This window comes from Chrysochloris asiatica, unplaced genomic scaffold (assembly GCF_000296735.1).
Source record: "Chrysochloris asiatica unplaced genomic scaffold, ChrAsi1.0 scaffold00079, whole genome shotgun sequence".
Classification (NCBI taxonomy): Eukaryota; Metazoa; Chordata; class Mammalia; order Afrosoricida; family Chrysochloridae; genus Chrysochloris; species Chrysochloris asiatica.
Window position 1 is genome coordinate 3,629,248 of NW_006408597.1, and position 17,504 is coordinate 3,646,751.

A 17,504-nucleotide genomic window follows, 5' to 3' on the forward strand; every position below is an offset into this window, starting at 1 on the left:
CTGCTGCACCTTCCCTTTCCCACCTCGACCCAGGCTCTTCATTTCTGCAAAGGCGTGAACCAATGAGTTGACACCTCTAGGACTAGATGCCTGCTTATGTGACAGCAAGTTGCCTCTAGGTCCTGCTGCTCCTGGTCTAGATGTAGACGCAGAAGAGGGTTGTAGAAGCATTATAGGATAGCAGTTAATACTGAGGTGGAACACAAAGATTCGGAAAGAGTAGAAATAGTGTGTGTGCTAAGGGCTGCTTGGGAGAGCTAGCCCAGAAAGAAGGTAGACTGTCAGAATAAAGCCAGCTCTGTAGGCAGGAGTCCTGGTGTGGCACTGGGTTAATGCGCCAGACTGCAAAGCCATTTAAACTGCAAGGTCGGCAGTTCAAGCTTACCAGCTGCTCCTTGGAAACCCTATACAGGGTCGCTATGGATCGGAATCGACTCGACGGCACCTGACGACAACAACAACAACAACATAGGCAGGGGCAACACCTCCAGTGAAGGCTCAAAGTTAGGGAGTTCTCCCTGGAGTCACCTCTATTCTGTGACTCTCTTGCCCCTACATAGACCACTTAGCATGATAATTAATGCTGGTGGGGGTATGCTATGGTATCTCCCCAGAGCCAGTGCCCAGTAAACACTTACTGAATGGATGAAGGGTCAGTGGGTAGGCCTGCAGAGCAAGGTCAGGTGAAGGGAGACCCTTGTAAGTGTATCTTAGTCCAGGGCAGAATACAGCACTGGGCACTTGGGCACCGACTCCAGACCACACTAGCAGGGTAGGGGTCATGTGATGCCTGGGACCAGGAGGCCTGCTTCAAAGGCTCAGTATCTCAGAAGCCCTGGCTGCAGGGGGCATTTGACAACTTCCATCATACTCCTCCTGGGATTCTCAAGTCCTTACTGGTCTCCGTTGACTGAAAGCCGTGCCTTTCCTGGCTTTGCCCATGATTCTGCTTTCTTCCTGCCTTAGTTTCCCGTATAAATGTACCTGGTTACCCTGGCTTTCTTCGGACATCCTGGAGGTGTTTGTGATATGTGGGGTGCATGAGGGAGATACAGGTAGAAGCCTGGATGAAGCCCAAGATGGCACCTCCTAGGCAAAGGTCTCCCCTGTCCTACGTGATCCCTTTTAAAGCATCTTGGTGTGGTCAACTTTATGGTGAAAGCTCAAACCACCTGTCAGACTTCTGACCTGACCTGCTTGATGACCAAGACCCCTGGAACTCATGACTCATCAGCTTGTTCACCCACAGTTCAGCTGGAGAAGTGGTGGTCCGGGGGTGTCTCTCCACTCATGTGGTTTCCTGCCTGCTCTCATGCCTCTGGGGAAAGTGACACCTGAGGGTCCACACCACTGTGTCTTTTTCCTTGAGAACAGGACATGCATGTCCAGTGACTTGGAGAAATGGGGCCCTGCAGCCTGGGTGTGAACTCTCAGCTAATGATGGGTAGCAGGGAAGGCTCAGGCTTTGCAGAGGGCTTCTCTGTGTCTAGAAAACAGGTTTGTCTAGGGCCTGGTCAACCGTAGCTGGCCCAAGATGGCAATGTCAGGCCACTTAAGTAGCAAAGGCCATGAGTGTCTGAGAAAGAGCTCTTCAGGAAGTGAGCTTGGGCTGGGGTGCTGGCTGTGCCATGCTTGCTCCTCTATGAAAGGCCTCCTAGGTAAACAGAGGCACAGGCTCAGATCCCTGGCCAAGGGCTGGGAAGGGTGGAAGCCTTGGGAGGGGAAATGCGTACAGAGGACAGTGATAGGCGTGCTACTTCTCCAGCTGGCCTACATGTGGTGTGGGGCAGCATGTGACAGTCAAGAGGACATCAAGGGACAAGTGGCATGTGGGCCAGCCATTAGAGAAGGACTTGAGCTTAGTTAGAAAGATTCTGGGGTCATTGGGGTGGGACAAGGGCCCAGAGGCTGAGCCTTCTCACCTCTCAGCAGCATGAGGAGCTCAGATGTGCTTCAGAAGGCAGGGACGTGAGGGCCAGGCAGCCAGACAGGAGCCCAGGTAGAGAGGCTGGCCATGAGTACTGCCTCTGTCCAGGCACCCCCATGATCCTCCTGCGGGCAGTTGTGAATGGGCAGCCCAAGTCACAGCTCCAAGCCAGGAGCAACCGTCTGTCCTGTGGAGCTTGCTCTGTGCTGGGCATCAGGCAGTGGGCACCGAGAATTCAATGGTAGGGTTTAGGAGGAGCTACAGGAAGCAGGGTCTGAAACCTGCAGTTTGAGTAGGACTTGGTCAGGTGAACAGGGTGGGAATATGTCCTAGGCAGAGGTGACAGCCTGATCAAAGACCCAGAAGCAAAGCGGGAACAGGAGCGTTAAGAGAGGTGGCAGGAGCCAAAGTCTTAAGGACTCATAGGGCAGGGTAGGGAGTTTAGATTTTGCCTGTTGGGTGTCAGGGACTGACTGGCTGCACTGAGGATTCAGGGCCCTGCAGGACACCATGTTTGGTCTGCATTGCCCTTGGGTAGGAGATGTACAAGCTCTGGCTCCCCGTCTTCCTTGTGCCGAGTGTGTAGGATGTGTGGTGACCCAAGCTGTTAGAACAGGAACTGGAAGCAGGAGCTCCTCCACTTGGTTCTTACCCCAGGTCAGAGCTGAGCCGCTCTGGCTGGTGGGCCCAGGCTGGACTTTTCCACAGGCCCCCAACCCCCAACCTGTGTAACCTTGGCTCACAGCAGTCTTGGCTCACATGAATTGTTACATGCTACGCAGGGGTAGTGAGTGGATCTGGGCCCAGGTCTGGCCCCATTGCCCTGTGTTCACTGGCGTGCTTCTGACTGGTACTTGGGGAGCTGTGTGTATTCAAGCTGCTGCTCCTGGAAAGCTCTCCTGGGCTCTGGAACATGGGTCACCATCAGCACAGAACACTCAGAGGCTTTTTCAGCAGTTTCTCATCATGTGCCTGTAAAACCCATAAGCAGGTTCAGCACCATTTTCTTTTCTTGTGGAGATGAAGTGCTTCTCAGTGTAGCTCTTCCCGAAAGCCTCGGAGGTCTCAGGCCATTGATAGCTCATTCTTGTCCTGTCTTAGGCCCACCTGTGGGTCTGGTCTGGCATTGAGTGCAGCCCCAAGCAGCTGGAGGAGGGAGAGGGAAGAGTGAACAGAGCTGTGACAGACAGACTGACAAAGCCATTTGCAGTGTCTGGGGCCCCATGACGACTGTGGGTTTCCTTTGCAGTGCTCTGGCATCCGTTGTCAGAGGCCCTGCAGCTGGACCCAGGGGTGAGATTGCCTTCAAGAGTTCATTATTACTCCCTGTGGGGACTTGGCCCATAGGTCAGCCTTTGGAAAAGATGGCGTCTTTCATCTTCCCTCACCATGAGGAAGATTGAACCTGCTTCCACCTGAGGGTCAGGAGCTACATGATGACGAATAGGGTTGGAGTAGAAGAGACGAGAGGAAGTGGCTGAGGCTCAGGCCGGCTCAGAGTTGCAGGCGGTGAAATGCTGTTGGAATCTGAGAGCTTGAACCCTCACCATGAGCTTCCAGAACTGAACTATGAGTGTGTGTGAGGGCGGGGTCGGAGGTCAGAGGATGCAGAGGCTAGATTACGGATCCTGAAGGCCAGGCAGAAGTGGCCAGGGCAGGAAGCAGTGTCTTATACCAGACCACCCCTTCCTGATGGGGCCCTTCTCCTCCCTGCCTTCCTGTAGGACTCCTGGTCTCTGCTGTATTATGGTTCAGGCCAGTCACCTGTGAGGAGGGATCTCTGTGTCTTGAGATCCAGGCCTTGTTTTGGGAGCAGCTGTGGAAGTAGGCCATGCAGGTAGACACCTGGTGTTCCCTCAGCATGGTTGAGGAAGAAAGAGTAAGTATTTGGTTTTGAAGTCAGACAAGACTTGCTCTCAACATAATCACTGTGTGACCATAGACAAGTTACTTAGCTCCTCTGAGCTTTATAAAGTGGTTGGAAGTTAAATCTATGCAAAGCATTTAGGACCTGTCTGGCACAAGTGCTTTATTATTAATTGCTAGTATCATCATTATTACTGTTTGTGCTCTGCTTCACCTCACTCCCTAAACAATGGCTTGTTTGGATGGAGGGGGGTTCCCAGGCCTAGATGGCCATACCCCTGGCACACTCAGTCCTCCAGTGGGAGTGATGGGGACCTTGGTAGCTTCTGGAGTGATTCAGCTTTCCCCATACCGTTCCCCTTAAGTTCCTCTGAGCAGGTCCCCGTTCAGTTGACGACCCTGTTGTGGGGCCCCTAATGATGGCTCTCTTTAATGTACAAGGTTGGAGGCAAATGAGCTGAGTCCACTGGGATGAGGGAGCTACAGCCCAGTCTGGAATCCCTCTTCACAGGATCCCCATCTTCTTCCTCAAACCTGGCAGAGCCCAATCCTCAGAGTCAGGTGCAGAGCAGCTGTTCCGTGTGTAACATCACGTGCACCCAGGCCATCCCTTCCTTCAGGCTTACTTGGCGGTGGCGGTGGCGGTGGCGGTGGTGGTGGCCGTGGGGCTGTGACAGGGGAGGTGTCTGTGTACAGTGTTAGGACACCTGGTGTACAAGCACCTGAAGGGCTTCCAGGCCTCTAGAGGACCTGCCACACTCCCCCTCCTACACATTCTTCTTCCCTCTGTCTCTCTCTCAGCTGCAGACACAGCCTTGTAGTGTGATCTGCTTGATGCTCCTGTGGAGGACTAGGTTTCTGCAGCCTGGGACACCTGCAGCTTCCAGATGGTACCTTGACTTCAGTCTGGGGGCTCGTTTTTCGATTTCTAATCTGAACGGTGTTTTGTTCTGTTGTACATAGGGTCACTATGAGTCAGTACTGACTCGATGGCACCTAACAACAACAACAACAATCTGAATTGGGTTGGCTGTCAGGATGAGGGATTAAAAGCAAAAGAAAGGGGTTTGAGTGTCCAAATGCTAACCTTTGTGCTGGGGGTCAGGGGAATTTAAAGGCTCTCCTTATCTGTCCCCCTCAACTTCAGTGTATGCAGACAAAGGGCACAAACTATCAAGCTTTCCCTCTTACTTCAGGGCCCAGAGCCGAGGGAGGAATGGACGAGGAAGTTCCTCCCCTTCTGGGTGCTGGGTGAAAGTGAAAGATAGGGAGGGGGCCTGGAATGAGTCACTGAGCGAGCTCCCGGAATAGAAGGGCTGGGAACCTAGGATGCGTGCAGAGGAGGGACAGAACCCAGGCCTTGGGAAAGGGCCGGCACTCGTTGGTGCTGGTGTGAGGGGTGTCACTGGGTGGCTGTGTACAGACTGTTCTCCTCTGCTCTGGTTCCTGGGAGGACCTGCAACTGCCAGGGCTTGAGGCCTGTCAGGATTTCTCTGCTGGAGCCCGTGTCTCTTCCCTTCCTCTTCTACCCTGACTGACCCAGGACCAAAATCCTAGTGAGGAGAAGTGGGTCATAGAACCCCCACCTCGACCCAGGGAGGGAGAAAAAAGATCTCAGAAGCAAAAGAAAGCCACTTAAAATACATGCTGTTACAGGTCTTGAGTCTATCTTTTTTGGGGCAGAGTGTAGTTAAGTGCCATCGAGTTGGTTCCAACCCATAGCAACCCTGTATAGGGTTTCTGAGGAGCAGCTGGTGAGCTTGAACTGCCAACCAAGCAGTTCAAACAGCTTTGCAGTGTGGTGCACAGTGGGGGCAGGCCTTTTTTTAAAATCAAGTTAGAAAACTATGAGCACTTCAGTCATGCCATATCCTGGAGAAATCTGGTCCAAGCACCGCAGTCTACACTCCAGGCAGGGTCTTAGCTATCCTACTCCTGGTCTTAGGGCGCCTGGGGCTCGGGGCTCTTTGGCAGTGGGGGAGAGGGGAGTAAGGGGAGGCTGCTGGCCTGCTTGGGGCTGGATCTTGCCTCCAGCTGGGGCTGCAAAACAGGTTCTATGCTAGTGTGGGGAAGGCTCTGACAGCCCCACAGCCCGACCCAGCTGCCCCTCCCAGGGGTGGGGCTGGGACTGCACACTCCCTCCTTGGGGCCTCTATTACAAGCCACAGTGAAGAGGTCTGCTGGCCTAGCCCAGGGAGGGTCTCTGTGAGGGCCAGGTAGCAAGCACTCCCAACCTTGGGGTATGCAGGAAGGCCCTGCAAGGAATGATCTCTGTTCTCATCAGTTCTTGTGTTTGAGCATCAGAAGAGGTGTGGCCAAAGAAATATCCTGCTGGATCCAGTGGGGAGGTTACTGTGTGGACAGATGGCACCGGAGGGCCAGGCCTGGCTGCTCGGTTAAGAGGGGACAGGGGGCTTCAATGCTTTGTCATCTTTCTCCTATCTTGGCTAATGGGCCTTACCTGCATCTCAGTTCCACTTGTCCCTTGGTAGGTGCTTTTGAGCACAAATGACCCAACCAAATGCATTGATCTTGGAGCCTGCCAAGGTGGGTGAGGTAGTGAGAGAAGAAGAGAGTCCCAGAGTGCCTTGGGAGATGCTGTCCACCAGGGGTCAAGGCCCGGTCCTCACTGCGTACTGACCTCAGGGTTCCCTTGGGAAGCTATGGCTGACACTTGCTGCTCTTCTCTCTGCAGACTCCAGGTTTTCGTGGAGAAACATCATGATCTGGGAGGAGTAGAGAAGCCCGGAACCTCTGTGAAGAGGAAGGAACAGCCAGCCATTCTTCCTCCTTGGGCCTGACTGTGTAATCCAGCCTCTTCCTCAGCCCCTGCTCTGCCCCCACTGGCTCCCAGGCTTCCAGCAGGACCTTTCCTTGGGGGGATGGGCAACTGGTGAAGCAAGTTTGACTCCCAGGGCCCAGCTGGCCACACCATGAACCTCCAGGCCCAGCCCAAGGCTCAGAGCAAGCGGAAGCGTTGCCTCTTCTTCGGAGACCCGGAGTCAGCTCCCAAGGAGCAGGCCCCTCAGCAGCCCCTGGCCCCTCCACAGCCCACCAGAGTGAAGGAGGAGCCATACTTTGGACACGAGGGTCCTTCCGGAGGCATTCCCACCTCTCAGCCTGTGGAACTCCCCCCGCCCAACAGCCTGGCCCTGCTGAACTCTGTGGTATATGGGCCTGAGCGGACCACGGCAGCCATGTTGTCCCAACAGGTGGGCTCAGTCAAGTGGCCCAACTCGGTGATGGCTCCGGGGCGCGGTCCAGAGCGTGGAGGCGGTGGGGGTGTCAATGACAGCGGCTGGCAGCAGCAGCCTGGCCAGCCTCCCCCCCACGCCACATGGAACCGCCACAGCCTGCCTCTCTACAGTGGACCCAAGGGGAGCACGCATCCTGGTGTAGGGGTCACCACCTACTATAACCATCCAGAGGCACTGAAGCGCGAAAAAGGGGGCGGCCAACAGCTGGACCGCTACAGGAACGCGGTGCAGCCAATGATGCCTCAGAAAGTGCAGCTGGAGGTAGGGCGTCCACAAGCCCCACCCCTCAACTCCTTCCATGTGGCCAAGAAGCCCCCAAACCAGACACTGCCCTTGCAGCCCTTCCAGCTGGCATTTGGTCATCAGGTGAACCGGCAGGTCTTTCGGCAGGGTCCACCTCCCCCAAACCCCGCCGCTGCCTACCCCCCACCGCAACAGCAGCAGGCGGCAACCCTGCCCCAGATGCAGCTCTTTGAAAACTTCTACCCAATGCAACAGCCACCCTCCCAGCCACCGCAAGACTTTGGCCTGCAACCTCCTGGGCCTCTGGGGCAGCCCCACCTGGCTCACCACAGTATGTCCTACCCCTTCCCCCACAACCCTGATATGAACCCAGAACTGCGCAAGGCTCTCCTGCAGGAGTCGGGCCCACAGTCTGTGCTACCTCAGGCCCAAATCGCCTTCCCCCGCCGCTCCCGCCGCCTCTCAAAGGAGGGGGTCCTGCCGCCCACTGCCTTGGATGGGGCTGGAACCCAACCCGGGCAGGAGCCTGCTGGCAACCTGTTCCTACATCACTGGCCCCCACAGCAGCCGCCATCCGGCCCCCTGGGGCAGCCACATCCTGAAGCCCTGGGGTTCCCTCTGGAGCTGAGAGAGTCACAATTGCTGCCCGATGGGGAGAGACTGGCACCCAATGGTCGGGAGCGAGAGGCTCCTTCCATGGGCACCGAGGAGGGTATGCGGGCAATGGGCACCGGGGACTACGGACAGGTGCTACGAGGTGGGGTGATCCAGAGCACACGCCGGAGGCGTCGGGCATCCCAGGAGGCCAATTTGCTGACACTGGCTCAGAAGGCAGTGGAGCTGGCCTCCATGCAGAATGCAAAGGTGAGAGTGGTGGAGGGAGTGGGGGGGGGAGGGGCAATGGTGTCTGGGGGGCAGAAAGAGGGTAAGTAAGGGATTCCAGAGCCCACAGGACAGTTTTTTCCAATTCAGTGCAGGAGATGAGCCCCTACGTTTCATGGACTTCTGAGTTCCTTGCAGGCAAAGGACCCCTACCTCAGAGCAAGCTGAGGTTTATACATGCCAAAGGGTCCACAGGTCAGAATGTGGGAGATTCCATTGTGGATTGGCCTCTTCATAGGGGCCTTGAAGGAATAGGAGGAGGGGAAACCATTTCCAGTCTAGCCTGCTGAAAGACAAAAATGTGGTGATTGCATAAAACATGTTTGTTGTTAAGTGCCGTTAAGTCGCTTCCAACTCATAGTGACCCTGTATAGGGTTTCTAAAGGAGCTCTGGTAGCGTAGTGGTTACGAATCGGGCTGTGGGCTATAAGGTCAGCAGTTCGAAACTACCAGCCATTCTATGGGAGAAAGATGAGGCTTTCTCCTCCCATGATTTACAGCCTCAGAAACCCTATGCAGAGTCACTATGAGTCAGAACCGACTCGAGGGCACATCACTACCACCGTAGCTTATTTTATTTAAATTATATAACTGTAATAGTTTTGTTAACTTTTTTAAACAAAAAGAAATGGGGAGGGAGGATTTCAAAAACTATTTGATCATAAATGATCATCCTCAAATCCTGTGAAAAGGGTGCTGTTGTTTCATAGCTAAAGAAATTGAGGCCCAACTGTACTTCTCAAGGTCACATGGCTGGGATGGAAGCCAGTGTTTGTGCCTTCCTTCACTAGAAGTCTCAACCCTTGATGCCCACAGGACCAGGCACATGCGTAGGAGGCTGCAGAATTTGTCCTCTCATTGGGGACAGCAAGACTTCACTCTAGCCGGTTGTCCATACAGGCCGTAGATACAAAGGCAGCAACATGTTCCATGTTTACGTTTTGCAGCCAGAGATGTATTTTCGATGGCTTGGATACTATTTTGTGTGCCACCCACTGTGCAGGCCAAACAGAGTACATTCGATTGTGGCCTGAGATGGCCATCTGGGGACTCCTGCTCTAGGCCTGTGTCGGAGGACTTGACAGAAGGGAGGCTATAGAGTGTTTGGTGTCAAACATTCATGGGTATCTGTGTCCCTCGGTTAAATGGGCTGGGGTCCTGGTCCAGCCAATCAGGACTTAACGTTCTAAACCTCACCTCTGTTGCCTCCACTCTTCTCCAGGATGCCAATGGCTCCGAGGAGAAGAGGAAAAGTGTGTTGACCTCAACTACCAAGTGTGGGGTGGAGTTTTCTGAGCCTGCCTTAGCTGCCAAGCGAGTACGAGAAGACAGCGGGATGGTGCCCCTCATCATCCCAGTGTCTGTACCTGTGCGGACTGTAGACCCATCTGAAGTGGCCCAGGCAGGAGGTGGTGAAGAGGATGGGCAGGGTCCTGACCAGAACCCTACTGAACACAAGCCGTCAGTCATTGTCACCCGCAGGCGTTCCACCCGTATCCCTGGGACTGATGCCCCAGCTCAGGTAGGAGAGGCCCCCATCCAGACACCTCCAGGACCTGTATGATCCTGGGGGCTTAGGATCTCATAGGACAAAGAGAATGTGGCAGTGTGGGAGGGTTTGAAGGAACCTGAGGGCATGCAATCTTGTTTATATTTTCAAATGAACTTAACAAATGCATTTAGTGGGGGAACAATTAAACATTTTCGTACTTGAACTTGGGACTGCTGTTGATCTCTTTCATTACAGATAAACAAATTTTGATTGGGTTCCTGTAACAGAGCTAGGCATTGGGATTAAGAAATAGGTATTTGTTCTTTTAGTACTGTGAGAGGAATGTTGAAATCTCTAAGACTAGTTTTGGCTATTTCTTTTAGCTTGGCAATATTTATTTTATATATTGTGAGGTACATACTCACTTAGAATTGTATTAGATATTTTCTCATTAGGATTTTTTTAAGGGTAGAAAGTTTGCTGTGGTGCTGTAGGATCAGCATTGGACTGCTAACTACAAAGTTGGTGGTTCCAACCCACAGCCGTTCCTTGGAAACCTTATGCAGGGTCGCTGTGAGACAGAACTGACTTGATGGCACTTAACAACAACTGTAAGATAAGCACTGAACTGCTAATCACGAAGTTGGCGGTTCAAATCCACTAGTCCCTCCTCAAAAACTCTATACAGGGTTGCTATGAGCCAGAACTGACTTGATGGCCCTTAACCACAGCAGTAATCTTTTTTACCTTTTAAAAGTGTACATTGTCTGACATTAATACAATTACACCAGCTTTCTTTTAGGCAGTGTTTGCAGGGTATCTTTTTCCCACGTTTTACTTTCCACCTGACCTGTCTCTATAGTTTAATTCAAGGCTCATCTTTCAAGTGGCAGATACTTGAGGTTTCTTATTAGTCCGTCTAACAGTTGTTTTTTTCAATTAGATCATTAATACAGTTTATATTAAATATGGACCAAGAGGCAGTTGTTTAAACAGAACATGGGAACACTGAATGGTTTAAAATTAGGAAAGCTGTGTGACAGGTTGTATTCTCTTACTATACTTATTCAACCTGTATGCTGAGCAGATCATCTGAGAAGCTGGGTTATAAGAAGAAAAACGTGGCATCAGGATTGGAGGAAGACTCATTAACAACCTGCGACATGCAGATGATACAGCCTTGCTTGCTGAAAGTGAAGAGGACTTAAAATATTTACTGATGAAGGTCAAAGAGCACAGCCTTCGGTATGGATTACATCTCAATGTCAAGAAAACAAAAATCCTTACCACTGGACCAATAAACAACATTCTTATCAATGGAGAAAAGTTTGAAGTTGTCAAGGACTTCATTCGTCTTGGATCAACTATCAACACTCACGGAAGCAGCAGTCTAGAAATCAAATGACGTATTGCATTAGGCAAAACTGCTGCACAAGACCTTTTTAAAGTGTTGAAGAGCAAAGGTGTCAGCTTGAGGACTAGGATGTGCCTCACCCAAGCCATGGAATTTTCTGTAACCTTATATGCATGCGAAAGCTGGAGAATGAGTAAGGAAGACCAAAGAAGAACTGATGCTTTTGAGTTCTGGTGTTGGAGGAGAATATTGAAAGTGCCATGGGTTGCCAAAAGAACCAACAGATCTGTGTTGGAAGAAGTGCAGCCAGAGTGCTCCTTTGGAGGTCATGATGGCCAAACTTTGTCTCTCATACTTTGGACATATTGTCAGGAGGGACCAGTCGCTGGAGAAGGATATCATGTTTGGTAAGGGGGAGGGTCAGAGAAAAAGAGGAAGACCCCTAGCGAGATGGATTGGCAGAGTGGCAGCATCAGTGGGCTGAAGTGTGGCAACGATAGTGAGGTTGGCCCAGGATCAGGCAGTGTTTCGTTCTGCTGTGCATAAGGTAGCTATGAGTCGGTACCAATTCGACAACAACAGCAACTGTAAATATAACTACTGACATGTCAACTGAAGCTGATTCGAACTCAGTGCCACCCTGTAGGACAGAGTAGAACTGTCCCATTGGGTTTCCAAGGCTGTAAGTCTTTATGGAAGCAAACTGCTACATCTTTCTCCTGAGGAGTGGCTGGTGGTTTTGAACTGAGAAACTTTTGGTTATTAGATGAGCACCACTGTTGTTGTTAAGTGCTGTTGAGTGGACTCCGATCCATAGCAACCCTGTATAGGATTTCTGAAGAGCAGCTGGTGAGCTTGAACAGCCAACTTTGCAGTTCAAATGGCTTTGCAGTCTGGCTCATTAACCCACACCAGGACACCATAGCACCGCTGGTGGTGGTTACGTGCCATGGAGTCGGTTCCTATGTGGCTCATAGCAGTTGTTGTTATGTGCTGTGGAGTCGGTTCCAACTCATATCGACCCTGTAGAGGGTTTTTGAGACTGTAAATCTTTACAGGGGCAGAAAGCCTCATCTTTGTTTCGTGGAACAGCTGGTAGTGTTGATTGGCTGACTGAGGTTAGCAGCCCAATTTGTAACCATTATACTGCCAGAGCTCCTTTGGACTCCTTAAATACTAATAGGTTGTTGTTAAGTGCCGTCATGTCAGTTCTGACTCATTATGACCCTGTTTCAGTTTCTGAAGCAATTAGCCTTTATGGCAACAGAAGGCCTCATTTTTCTCCTGCTGAGCAGCTGGTGGGCTCGAACTGCTAACGTTGTGGTTTGCAGGCCAGTGTTTATCCTACAGAGCCACCGTGTTCCCAATTACTGGTATATTTGGGTTTAAATCTGCAATCTACTGTTTGCTTTCTGTTTATCCGACTCTGCCTCCACTATATTCTTTTTTCTCCTTTTTATTTCCTTTGGATTGACTGGGTTGTTATTCCATTTCCTCCACTTAATAACTTATTAATGTACACTCATTTGTAATACTTTCAGAGATTACCCTTCCAGCCTTGTTTATCTGCTTTTCAACAGAAAGTGATTTGAGTAACAGAAAGTGATTTGAGTAACTATTTTCTCAAGTCTTCAAAGGATGGTATATAGCTAGTATCATTCTAATTGTATAGACGACAACTCATTATCCACAGTGGCATTGTACATAATGATATTAGAGCTTAACTGGTGGAAAAAGCTGCTAAAGATTAAAACATGCATACTTAATGAAATTTAATCATTTTATCTCTTCCTAGACAATGCAAGTCTCTTAAAGCACTTTAACTCCATTTTCTACCTATACCCCTCAACTTATACAATTACTGACTTGCATTTTCATCCTTTGTATATCTTAACATCACAAGACATCATATTGTTGGTTTCTTCAGTTGATACTCATTTTGGATGTATGCAACTGTACTTTTCGTTGCTTTTCTTTTCTTAAATCTCCAAGCTTCCATTTTGTATCATTTATATGCTACTTGAAGAACACCCTTTAGTATTTCCTGTAGTATGAGTCAGCTAGTGATGAATATTATTTATCTGTGATTGTCTGAAAATGTTTTTATTTCACTGACATTTTTTAAGAATAATAATTTTGCTAGGTAGAGAATGCTAGGTTGACAGCTATTTTGACACTTTGAATATTTCGCTGTCTTCAGGCTTTCAGTATTCTTATAGTTGACGAAATCGCTAGACTTTTGAATATAAAGTCTCTTTTTATCTTGCTACTCATAGCATTTTTTTCCTTTGTCTTTGATTTTCAGCTGTTTTATTATGATGCTCTGGTAGTGTAGTGGTTATGAGTTGGGCTACTAACCTCCCGGTCAGCAGTTCAAAACTACCAGAAGTTCCACAGGAGAAAGATGAGGCTTTCTGCTCCGATAAAGATTTATAGCCTCGGAAACCCTGTGTAGGGTTGCTATGAGTTGGAGCAGACTCCAGGCACACCACCACCACCACCACCATACCTAGACACTAGACTGCTAACCACAAGAATGGCAGTTCAAACCGCCCCCCAGCTACTCCTCAGAAACCTTACACTGGGTAACTGTGAGTTGGAACCGACTCAGCACTTAACAACAGCAGTAGCATACCCTAAATGTGATTTTTTGTTGTTATCCTATTTGGAATTTGTGGTGCTTCTTGAATACTACTTCTGCGTCTCGTCTAATTCTGTGTTAGAATTTTTCTTCATATCCCTTATTTTATGTTTGCCATGTTATAGTCTGTATTTCCGTGGTTTTTTTTTTCAGTCTGATCTATCTTTTCATCAATTTTGTCTCAAGCTGTATCTAATCTGTTGAATCTATTCATTGAGTTCTTATCTTTAGTTAATGCTTTTTAATTACAGAATTTCCACTTGGTTCATTGTTAGAGTTTCTAGTTCTTTGATAAAATTCTCAACTTGCCTTTTATTTCATTGAAAATTTTAAGCATAATTATCTGAAAGTTTATGTGTAATAATTCCATTAATAGCAACCCCTGTGAGTCTGAGGGGGTTTCAGAAAGTTGATGGAAAAATTCCATTATCTTTCAATTCCATTTTTTCACAGACTTTTTGGAGCCCTTTTATTTCTATAACTATTATGTCTCTTGTTTTAAAATCACATCTTATCTTCTTGTATAACTGGTTATTTTTTACTGAATACCAGGCGCATACACACACACTCATTCTCTCTCTCTCAAAAAAAAAAAAATATATGTGTGTGTATATATATATATAGTTGTTTGTTGTTGTTAGGTACCATCGAGTCGGTACTGACTCATAGCGACCCTATGCACAATGGAACGAAACACTGCACAATTCTGGGCCAACCTCACAATTGTTGCCACACTTGAGCCCATTGATGCTGCCACTTTACCAATCCATCTTTCTGGGGGTCTTATCTTTTTCTCTGACCCTCCACCTTACCAAACATGTTACCCTTCTCCAGCGACTGGTTCCTCCTGACAATATGTCCAAAGTATGAGACATGTATATATCTATACATTTGTTGTTGTTGTTGTTGTTAGGTGCCATTGAGTCATTACTGACTCATAGCGACCTTATGTACAGCAGAAGGAAACACTGCCCGATCCTGGGCCAACCTCACTATCCTTGCCATGCTAGAGCCCATTGATGCTGCCACTATGCCAATCCATCTCACCGGGGGTCTTCCTTTTTATCTCTGACCCTGCACCCTACCAAACATGATATCCTTCTCCAGCGACTGGTCCCTCCTGACAATATGTCCAAAGTATGAGAGACGAAGTTTGGCCATCCTGGCCTCCAAGAAGCACTCTGGCTGCACTTTTTCCAACACAGATCTGTTGGTTCTTTGGGCAGCCCATGGCACTTTCAATATTTTCCTCCAGCACCATAACTCAAATGCATCAGTTCTTCTACAGTCTTCCTTATTCACTGTCCAGTTTTTGCATGCACATGACTATTGAAAATACCATGGCTTGGGTCAGGTGCACCTTAGTCTTAAGCTGATGTCTGTGCTCTTCAACACTAAAAAGGTCTCATGCAGCAAATTTGCCTAATGCAATACATAGTTTGATTTTTTGACTGCTGCTTCCTTAAATGTTGATAGTTGCTCCAAGAAGAATGAAGTCCTTGACAACTTCAATCTTTTCTCCCATTGATAAAGTTGTTTATTGGTCCAATGGTGAGGATTTTTGTTTTCTTTACATTGAGATGCAATCCATACTTATATATTACACACACACACACGTATATATATATATATAAATACATACACACACATACACTATGGTATTTTCAGTTGCCTCATATGCTTATGAAAATTGGACAAATTCTACTAAAGAAGACCGTGGACATATCAGTTTATTTAAATTATGATGATGGAGAAAAATTGTGAAATATTTTGAGAGTACCGTAGACTCCCAGAAGAACAAGCAAAGCTGTGTTGGAAGAAGTCAGCCAAAATTCTCCTTAGAAGCAAGGATGGCGAGGGTTTGTCTTTCATGCTTTGGACATACTATCAGGAGGGGCCAGACCCTGGAGAAAGAGATCATGTTTAGTAAAGTAGAGGGTCATGAAAAGGAGGAAGCCCCCCACCCTCACCCCACCCCACCCCACCCCCCAAGGAGATGGATTGGCACAGTGGTAGCAGCAATAGGCTCAAGCATAACAATGATTGTGAGGCTGGGCGCAGGGCCCGGCAGTTTATTGTTCCGTTGTGCATAAGTGTTGGAACTAACTTGACAACACCTAGCAACAACATAGCAACATATATTGGTGGGTGATTAAAGACTGTGGATGGTGTTTTTCACTTTCAGAGAAGCTTTTCCTTAGTTTCCGATAGGTAGCAATCTGAATCACTTTAATCAGATTGAGATGATTTGAAGCTGGACTACCTTTCCTGTAAAGCCTAGTTTATTTCTGATTAATTTTAATCTGAGGGTAAGAGTCCTAGTCTCTGCTCCGTTTTTCAGCCTCTCAGTTGCCTCTTCTAAATTTGGCACCTGCCTCTAGGGAAAACATGGCCTAAATGCCAGACTCATCTCTTTGGAGTTCCTTTTTATCCTGGATCTTGGCTCTTTCATTCGTAGCCAACTTATTTGCTCTCTGATACCTTCAGAAATGTGTTTTTTATATTTAGTCTGACTTTTCCATTTATTCTCAGCTGGGAATTTGGCCTGCATACCTCTCCTCTTTTATAGGAGGAGCATAGTCTCTGTTCTCTGAGGTCATGTTCTCTGGGTAGGGAAAATACAGAGGTTTATACTAGAGGCTGATGGCTTGGGCAGTTTGCCCTGAGAGTGGGTCAGAAGGTGCCTTAGCAACTATACATCTCAATTCCTATATTTCATAGATGAGGCCAGAGACCTACTAAGCTATATAACCAACTAATGGTGGAGCTAGCCCTGGCGGGTCCTTGCTGTGAGGATTTTCACAAGCTTGTTGTTGTTAGGTGCTGTCAAATGAGCTCCAACTCAATAACAACCCTATGCACAACAGAACGAAACAGTGCCCAGTCCTGCGCCATCCTCACAGCTATTGCTATGCTGTCCATCTTATTGTGGGTGGGGTGGGGGGGGCCGTCTTCCTCTTTTTCACTTACTCTCCACCTTACCAAGCAGAATGTCTTTTTCTAGGGACTGGTCCCTCCTGATAACATGTTCAAAAGTTTGAGGGATAAATTCTTGTTTCTCAGGAGCATTCTGGCTGTGTTTCTTCCAACACAGATTTGTTTGTTCTGGCAAACAATGGCACTTCCATGGCACCTTCAATATTTTTCTCTTAACACCATAACTCATATGTAACAATTCTTCTGTGGTCTTCCTTATACACAGTCCAACTATGCATATGAGGCTATTGAAAATACCATGGCTAGGGTCAGGCATACCTGAATTCTCCAGCTTGGTATCTTTGCTTTTAAACACTTTAAAGAGGTCTTGTGTACCAGATTTCCCTAATGCAAAATGCCCTTTGGTTTCTTGACTGCTGCTAGCATGAGTGTCGATCTTTGACAACATCTATCTTTTCTCCATTTGTCGTGATGTTATTTATTGGTCCGTTGGTGAGGAGTTTTGTTGTCTTTTCATTGAGGCGCATACTGAAGGCTGTGATATTCATCAGTATTTCTAGTCCTCTTCACTTTCAACAAGCAAGGTGGTATCATCTGCATATTGAAGGGTTGTTAATGATTCTTCATCCAGTCCTGATGCCACAGTCTTCTTCATATAATCCACCTTCTTGGATTATTTGCTCAGCATGCAGATTGAATAAATATGATGAAAGAATACAACCATGCTGCACACCTTTTTTATTTTAACCATTTTAGCCAGGGATAGCATTCCGTATCCTCTTGTTCTGTTTAAATGACTGCCTCTTGTTCTGTGTACAGACACCTCATGAGCACAATCAAGTGTTTTGGAATACTTATTCTTTGAAATGTTATCCATAGCTTGTCATGATCCACACAGTTGAAAG

General features: G+C 48.3%; 1 protein-coding gene across 1 annotated transcript in view; it reads left to right on the top strand.

Moving 5' to 3' along the window:
* The first annotated feature begins 6,723 nt into the window (after nucleotides 1-6,723).
* ELMSAN1 (ELM2 and Myb/SANT-like domain containing 1) overlaps nucleotides 6,724-17,504 on the top strand; it is a 27,527-nt gene continuing 16,746 nt past the window's right edge. Inside the window, exons 1-2 of the mRNA XM_006865541.1 lie at nucleotides 6,724-8,157; nucleotides 9,398-9,697. Coding sequence (XP_006865603.1) covers nucleotides 6,727-8,157; nucleotides 9,398-9,697 — 1,731 coding nt within the window. The 5' untranslated portion in view covers nucleotides 6,724-6,726. The remainder of the gene's footprint in view (nucleotides 8,158-9,397; nucleotides 9,698-17,504) is intronic.